Raw genomic sequence first — 8,128 nt, 5'->3', positions numbered from 1 at the left:
TTCTAACTCTGTAGCACAGGCTAGCCTGAAACTCACAGCAATCCTCTTGCCTCAGCCTCCCGAGTACTGAGATTACAGATGTGACGTGGCACACCTTGGTGGTTGTGAGACTTCGCTCTGGGCCTATGCCCAAGAATCCTTCATTTTTGTACCTTTCTTACCCCCAGATAAAAGATAGTTCTTTAGTTCCTCAGGAAGTCAAACTTCAAGAACCCGTCAGAGAGCTAAAACACAGGCACCATGAAGGTCTACCAGTTTCCCCCCAAGCTGGAAGCTGAACTGAACTGTAACCAGCTCAATTGTCTTAGTCAGATCATTGTTGGTACCCTCCCAACATCTGATCACCCCTATGTGTTTATTTAATGTCAGGATCTAGAGTCTCCTGGAGGGAACACTGACTTGGGGTGCCTCAGGCTGAGTCGCCTGGAGGCTGTGCCATGTAGAGGCACTTCTGTCCCAGATCAGACAGGAGTGTGCTTGCTCCCCCAGCCCTTCTGATTACATGGTGTCCTTTATTATGTGAGTCTGGAAAACGGAGAGGAAAAAAAAGGAAGTTAGATCTTGAAAAACTACAGAAATAAAAATTCTGACCTTGAGGCATATTAACTCCACACATGCCCTCCTGTGTCCCCTGAAATCGTTTGGTCCCTTAAAAAGAAAAAGCACAAACTATCAGAGGGCTATGCTGCTGCGGAAGGTACTGGTGTGCCACGCTAAGCCATGAGTGCCGGCCAAATATGGGTGCTTTGAAAGAAGCCAATAGCCAAGTGAGAGGAGCCTGGTTCATAAGCCAAAAACAAACATCCTTTTAGTTGAAGAGGAAGGTTTGTCTCTTCATATTGAGCGTTGCTGCTCTGCCTGCTTCTCTTAGCCTTAGTTGTGAATGATAACCAGGCCTACATCTCTCCCACACCCTGGGAACCATGGATCCCTGCATTCTGGATGCAAGCTCCCATCATCCAAAGAGGTCATAGCCAAGGGGTGGGTCACAAGGAATCCACTGAGCTGTCCACGGTCCAGTGGAATTTCCGTGTAGAAATGTATGCTATGCCTGTAAGTCCTGCCCTCGGGTTCAGCAGGAGACTCAGGTCCTAATGAGGACCTGTGGTGGGCAAAGAGGGTCAGGCTATTTTAAAAACACCAACGACCCAACGGGCCAACGGGCTTCTGCTGGTGATTGTTAGTGTTGAGTGGGCTGTGATCACGTCCTCTTTTAAGTCTGCCAAGCTTCCCACCGCTGGTTAAATCATCTTCGGAGAAGGCAGACCAATACGACCCCGCAGTGCACCGAGTTTGGCCGGAGTGGGTACGCTGTTCTAAACACACAGTCGCCAGAGCAGAGACCTAGATTACTTCTTCACCGGTTCACCGGCAGGCAAGCGGTAGCCCGATAGCTGCGGCCTTTGCTCGCTGGAGGTGGGGGTTCGCGGGGCTGGGAAGCAGCTGCTGATCCGCCTTATTGGAAGCGAAGCACGGCTGCCTCGGGTACCTGCAGAGGGAAATAGGAAAGGAAGGGGATTCCCAGCTGGGAAAAGCCGCCCTGGACATGGGGGTCGAACACTAGCGAAGCGTTGAAGGGAGGTGGTAGGCTGGAGGAGGAGGCCAGCAGCGAGGCGCCCAGCAAGCCCGGCACGGACTTTGGGACCCCCGAGGCCTCTGCCCCTGAGGCCGGCTTTGGCCTCCCGGCCAAGATGCTGTCGATGCTGAAGCTCTTAGACTTGGAACCCTTAGGGGAGCCGCTGGGGGCGGGACGCAGAGGGGATCCCCGGCGGTGCACAGTGCGCTCACGCTGGCCACCCGCCGCTGCCCCCGCGCCCTGGGCTGTGCGCTCCGCGTCGGGGTCCCAGGGCTCGGGGCGGGACCAGGGAAGGAGCGCGGGCCGGGCGGTGCCTCCCGTCGGGGACTGAGCACGATCCGGTGCGCGCGGAGGACGTGCAGTAACCAGGCCCGCACACCCTGAATTGCAGCCCACTTCGGCCTCTGGCTGCTCCGCCCGAGTGCGCTTGGCCTCCGGGGAACCCGCAGCGGGTTTGGGCTTCCTTTTCCTGCGCCGGTAGTTGCCGTTCTCGAACATGTCCAGACAGCGAGGGTCCAGTGTCCAGTAGCTACCCTTGCCGGGCCGCCCCTTCTCACGCGGCACCTTCACGAAGCACTCGTTGAGCGACAGGTTGTGGCGGATGCTGTTCTGCCAACCCTGGCGGTTGTCGTGGTAGAAGGGGAAACGGTCCATGATGAACTGGTAGATGCCATTCAGTGTAACCCTCTGCTCGGGGGCGTCCTGGATCGCCATGGCGATGAGCGCGATGTAGCTGTAGGGCGGCTTCTGCGGGGGCTCTGCGCGGCCAGGGCGGGCCAGCGCAGCGGCAGGGGTGAAGGCCAGGGGCAGCCCGGGCCTCTCGGGGCTGTACACGTACAGCAACGGCGAGGCAGTAAGAGCGGCCAGCGGGGGACTGAAGAGGTGGCTCATGGTGACAGCAGCCTCTGCGCTCCGCCACCGGGGCAGCCTAGGGACTTCGCCCCGCGCCAGGGCCCTCCTGGGGAGCCCTCCGTGCGTCTGCCTTGCGATCTGCCGCTCTCTCCAGCTCTCTGCGCTCTCTGTCCCTTCTTCATGGCTTTAAAAATGTTAAATAATTGTTGTAAGTTTGCTATTATGTGTTGACTTAGCGCTGGAAAATAAATTGTCTATGATAAACAGTCCTTGTGTTCTCAGCCCACCCACATTAATTAAAATTTCATTGCTGAAAATCTCCCAGCTCTTCCCTCCACGTGTCTTTTTGATACCAGCCAATCGGTTTCGGGGCTATTCCTCATTTGTTTATAGAATTAGTCTGTTGATAAGTCCGCCCACCCAAGTTGAATCAAGCTGTGTTTATTTGGAAAAATTTCCGGGCACCCAATATATAAACGCACTGATCTGATGTTTGAAATACCACGTCCACCCCTTGACGCTGTAAGCACACAGTCAGTGAGGCAGGATGTGGAGGGACGGGTGGCTCTCCCGGAGCTGGGTCTGCTAGGCCAGGAAGGAGGGATGGGAATGGGGGTGGGGGAGCAAACTGGTACATTTTAAAGCTGGGCTGGGGGACCCTCCCACAAAAAGAACTTTTATTTCCTTCCCCTAAGCTCAATAGGCAATTTAAAGATAGAGCTCTTCCCTGAATTTAGGGGAGATGGGAAGACACTAGACACATCTTTTGGAGGTGAGCACTCTTTAGGGGACTACTGTCCCAGAGGCCCCAACTAACAGGGTGGGGAGACTTAGGGAAAAAGGAGTGGGCCCCAGGAGCCAGCCTTTTTTGCAGAGGAACAGCTCTGGGAAGCTGTAGGTGGACAGAGTACCTGGTCCTTAGCGCCATTAAAGACTGCAAAACAACCCCCACCCTGGAAAGTGGGGGTAAGGGAAAAAGGTCTTTCTGGTCTGGTTAAGTTTGCTAGCAAGGCACACCATAAAGGGGGGTGGTGGCAGCTGGCGGGGAGCTGGTGTTCGTGAATGTGGGTCTTTAGCTCCATACTCTGTGCCTTCCTGTTTATAACAAGGAGGGGGGTTACAACAGCTTTACAAGTGTGCACAGCTGGCTGGTGATTACATTAAGCATTTGTGAAGCCTGCGTGCTGGTCCCCCCACCCCACCCAGGGGTGTAAGCACGCCCCCGCCCCGTCTCATTTTACATTTAGCCACGTCAAACTTTGAATCCAAACTCCTGAATGATGCTCATTCCAAAGGGGCATCTCCCCAATTGGCTCCCCTCCAGTGGGGTAGGGATGCAGGTTAGCCTGGCGTGGCCCTCTCTATTCACGATGTTTTGCCTGCCAGTGTTTTTTGAAAGGAAGTGGAAACAGTGTGAAGAACTGGGCTGGTAGCTGCCCCCTGGGTAATTTTCTGAAGAATTACTGGGGAACTATTTGGAGGTACAACTTGGTAAAGAAATAGCCTTCTGCCACCCATGGAGGACGAGACACACTGAGCGCCAGGGAGGGTGCCGGGTTTAGAGCAGTGGCTGGTACTCAGATGCTCTCTGAACCATTGGAGAAGCGGGGTGATGATCGGTCCACTCGGAAGGGAGGAATTCAGAATATAGCCTTCGGGTTTAAGATGTCCTAGCATCCTACCACCACAGACGAGTGAGGAAGGAAATTGAAAATGGAAGTTTTGCCACAAGTTGGAAACAACAACAACAAACAAACAAACAAAACTGATTTTGATGAAAATGGGTCTGAGGGAGTGTCCAGCTAGCCTTTGCCCACTCAATCTCCCTCTGTGACAGCAGCGCTTCTAACATGAGTCCTGAAAGCAGCCCTGGCTACCCGCCTTAGTGAGAGGGTGGGGGTGGAGGGTCGGGGTGTGTTTCTCTCGGAACCCTGGCTTTCACCAGAATACCCTTTTAAATTCTGGGGTGAAAGGTAAGTGAGCAGCCTCAACTGTGCCACCCCGTCTCTCGATTCTGAATTCCCTTAATAGACTCAGACCCAGAACTAAGTCAGTGTCACCGTGCCCTCACCTCCACAGCCCGTGCCAATCCCAGAGCTCTCCAGGACCCCGAGTCCAGCACGCACCCACGACCCTCCCGATAGGCGCGCCCCGCTGTGCTGTCCAGGCGAGTCTTCTGAACCCTAAGGCAAATCTGAGTTTGAATTCCAACAATAATAAACACCGCCCACTTTAGGCGTGGGCTGGTCGCTGGAGGAGACACGCCCGGTAGGTGGGCGGGGCACGGCTAGGAAAGGGGGAAAAGTTTAGAAACCTCCCGCAATATTGCACCAGCAGTTTGGAGGCTCAGGGCCGGCGTTTGGCAGCGTCTGCAGGAGGCTGGAGCCAGAGCACCCGGTCCGGTACGGGCGCGGTCTGCGTCCTGGGCTCCCAGGTGACACTCGCAGCCTTAGCACCGGAGGGCCAGCTGTGGGAGGATCCTCGCTCAGGGGCACATTCCTGCCTTTCCGGGGACTGCGGCGCAAAGGCCAGGAGTCTACAAGCCTAGGAGCGGATGCGCCCTCGTGCGGAAGCTCAGTCCTCTGAAGATCGACCTGGCCTGGCTGGGAGAAGTGGGTGCCCCAGAGAAAGAGGGGTTCTAACCAGGTTCCTTGAGTGTTCAAATCCAGAAAAACAAAAACAACAACAATAACGAAAACAACCTTGTAAGTATCGGGCAGGCAGTTAGAGACAAGTTACCTTCCTCCCAGGAGAGCCCCAAGCTCCTCCAGACGCCTGGGAGCAGAATGGGCAGTGGTTTCTGCGTGGGATGAGGACTGACAGCCACATTCCCAGTACTGGGACAAAGCGGATGTGAGCTCCTCCGGGAGGTTGTGGGGAGGAGACAGGCCTCCCAAAAAGCCAGCACCGCGAAGAATGAGAGCCAGGATTCTCTCCCAGGCACACCCAGAACAAAGTAGGCCTCCAAATGAAGGGCTGTCTGTGTTGTTCTCCCAGTATCTGCAATTCTTTTCCTATTCAGGCGACAGTATCATAAGTAGCACTGGGCCTCTGATCTCACCTAATAGTATGTTTGGGTGGGGACTCGGGCTGGTCACCATAAAGATGTCTTAAAACCGCTGTGGATACAGAGTGGTGCTAGGGCCCACTTTTAATCCCAGCACTCTGGAGGCAAAAGCAGGCGGATCTCTGCGAGTTCGAGGTCAGCCTGGTATACAGAGCAAGTTGCAGGACAGCCAGGCCTACACAAAGAAAACCTCTCTCAAAACACCACTGTGGACAAAGCCTCTTTACTAAAGTGAATTGAGCACAATGTGCACTGTGCAAGTGCTCCTGTTAGCAGAAGTCAGTTCACCTCTGCAGCAACTCTAAGCTTAAAGTAGCCTCAGGCATCTTATCAGAGCCGCAGGGGGGAGGCCGAGGCAGGAGGAACCCAAATCCAAGGTCAATCTGGGCTGCACAGCAGGTTCAAAGCACGATTGGGCAATTTAGTGAGACCCTGTCTCAAAGCATAAAATATGAAATACAAAAAAAAAAGCAAATAAGGGATGGTTGCATTCTTCAGTTGGTAGAAAGCTTGCCTGGCAATCAGGAAGCCCACATAAATCAGGCATGGTGGCCTGTGCCAGTAATCCCTGCACTGAGGGGTAGAAGCAGGAGGCTCAGAAGTTCAAAGTCATCTTCAGCTACTTGGTAAGTTTGAGGTCAGCCTGGGCTACATGAAATCCTGTCTGAAAAAGGAGAAGCTGAGAGCTGGTTAACTACTGGTTGTTATGAACACTATTGCCAGGTGGTGGAGGCACGTGCCTTTAATCCTGGCACTTGAGAGGCAGAGGCAGGTGGATCTCTGAGAGTTTGAGATCAGCCTGGTCTACAAGAGCTAGACCAGGACAGCTAGGGTTGTTACACAAAGAAACGCTGTCTTTAAAAAACTAAAAACAAACAAATAAACATAATAAATAAATGAATAAAAGGGCACTTTTCTTCTGGGAGAAGAATGTATGGTTCTCGTGAACCATGTTTGGTTCTCGGCACCCACACGGGTTAACTAACAACCACCTTGTAATTCCAACTCCAGGGGCAGAATAATCAAATAATAAAATAGTTTTTAAGTAAACGGTTTTGTAGGGACAGTGATGTGACACTTGCCCAGCATGTGTGAAATGCAGGATTCAGTTCCCAGTAATCACACTCACACACACACACACACACACACACACACACACACACACTAAAGGAAGAAGAAATCTTTGTGTTATTCTCACAGGAAGCTGAGGCTCAGGAAGTTAACTGTCTCAGTTCTCATTTAGAGACCCGTCCAAAGATAGGGACACAATTGTATTACAGCCGCTGCCCTGTATAAGGCACCCAAGACCCCTGCGGGAAGAACTTCCTTCTTAAGCCCTTGCTGCTTCAGTGAAAGGCAAGCCTGAAGGATCCACCCATTCTACAGAGCCTGAAACTGAGGCCAAGTCACAGTGTACTCCCATTACTACCACTTGGATAACCAGCAGAGCGGGAATCCCAAGTCACAGGTTGTCCTCAAAAGTGGATTCAGTGGGGCCCCAAATGCTCAGGTGTCCTCAGGAGAAAGAGGAAAGATTGGAAAGTGTGCAGCCCCAGGGTTGGGAGTCTCAGGGTACCCCGAATCCTCACAAACTCAGAAGGCTTTATTTCTTCTCCCCTCCCTCTTTGAAAAGAGTCTAGCCCTGTTTCCCCTAGGGGGTGCAGATGGGGGTAGTGTCTGAAGAGAAGGGAGGCTGGGCCTGGTCAGCTGATGCTAAGTGGGGCCCAAAGAGCAGAGCAGGGTTTTCCAAATGACATACTTATTTATAGAGCACCTTGTTCCCAGAAAGGATGGGAAGGCTCCCAAGGAAGCCTGGGGGCGCGTCCACTACCCCACTCACAGCCATCCAGATAGGCAAGACAGACACAGAAATGCCTTCTGAAAAAGTTCTCCCTAACCGTGATGGTAGAGCTGGAACTGCCCCAAACATACACAATTAAAACTTCACAATCCTAAGAAATATCACCTAAGAAACTGGCCTCAAAGCTTACAGGAATGGGATGAAGTTAGACCGATTATGGGGCCAGAATGATGCGGGGGGGGGGGGGCTTGACTGTAGACAGACTCCCTGGGAGGCAGGGTGTCTAGGGAATAGCAGAGTCAGGGTTGGAAGGCCACAGCTGTCTAATGGCCATCCAGGCTTATCACCCCAGTGGCAGACACTGAGATCCAAAAACACGAGGCCATACTCCATGGCAGAACAGAGCAGGTCCAAGTCTCCCATTACCCAGCTCTGAGTCACCTAGGATGTCACTGCCCCTCCCTTCCTCCACCCCAGCTCTGCGTACTTAGGGCCCCAGGATGAATTCCCACATTTGGATGCTTAGAAAGCCAACAGCACCCAAAGGGACAGGCTCCACCATCCAACAGTACCCATGGCACATCTGTGCACATCTGTCTGCTGTCCTCCCTGCAGAGCGGGGATGTTGGTGAGTAAGAAGGCTGATGCAAGTTAAAGGTGCATGACACCTTCCCAGGCACTGTCCCCAATGAGGCTGGTGGGTGCCAGCCCCCTAGATACCCTGGAAGCATGCTACCCCTTCCTCGCGTTGTGTCCGAAAACAAACATTTCAAACGCCTTGGCAGTGGAGGGCAAGCAAGAAGGGCGGGCAAGGAATGCTTCTCGAAGTTTG

The 8,128-nt window shown here is 53.3% G+C and overlaps 1 protein-coding gene across 1 annotated transcript; it reads right to left on the bottom strand.

Annotated features, from left to right (window-relative positions):
* Positions 1-1,281: 1,281 nt before the first annotated feature.
* Positions 1,282-2,467, bottom strand: Foxl1 (forkhead box L1). The gene has a single exon (XM_005345777.2). The coding sequence runs from the start codon at positions 2,465-2,467 to the stop codon at positions 1,457-1,459; it is 1,011 nt and encodes a 336-aa protein (XP_005345834.1). The 3' UTR covers positions 1,282-1,456.
* Positions 2,468-8,128: the final 5,661 nt, after the last annotated feature.

This window comes from Microtus ochrogaster, chromosome 4, assembly GCF_000317375.1.
Source record: "Microtus ochrogaster isolate Prairie Vole_2 chromosome 4, MicOch1.0, whole genome shotgun sequence".
NCBI lineage: Eukaryota > Metazoa > Chordata > Mammalia > Rodentia > Cricetidae > Microtus > Microtus ochrogaster.
Note: the sequence above shows the minus strand (reverse complement) of the source record. Positions and strands in the feature narration are given on the sequence as shown.

Excerpts from the sequence above, each read along its gene's own strand:
- Foxl1 (XM_005345777.2), bottom strand. The coding sequence starts at position 2,467 with ATGAGCCACCTCTTCAGTCCCCCGCTGGCCGCTCTTACTGCCTCGCCG.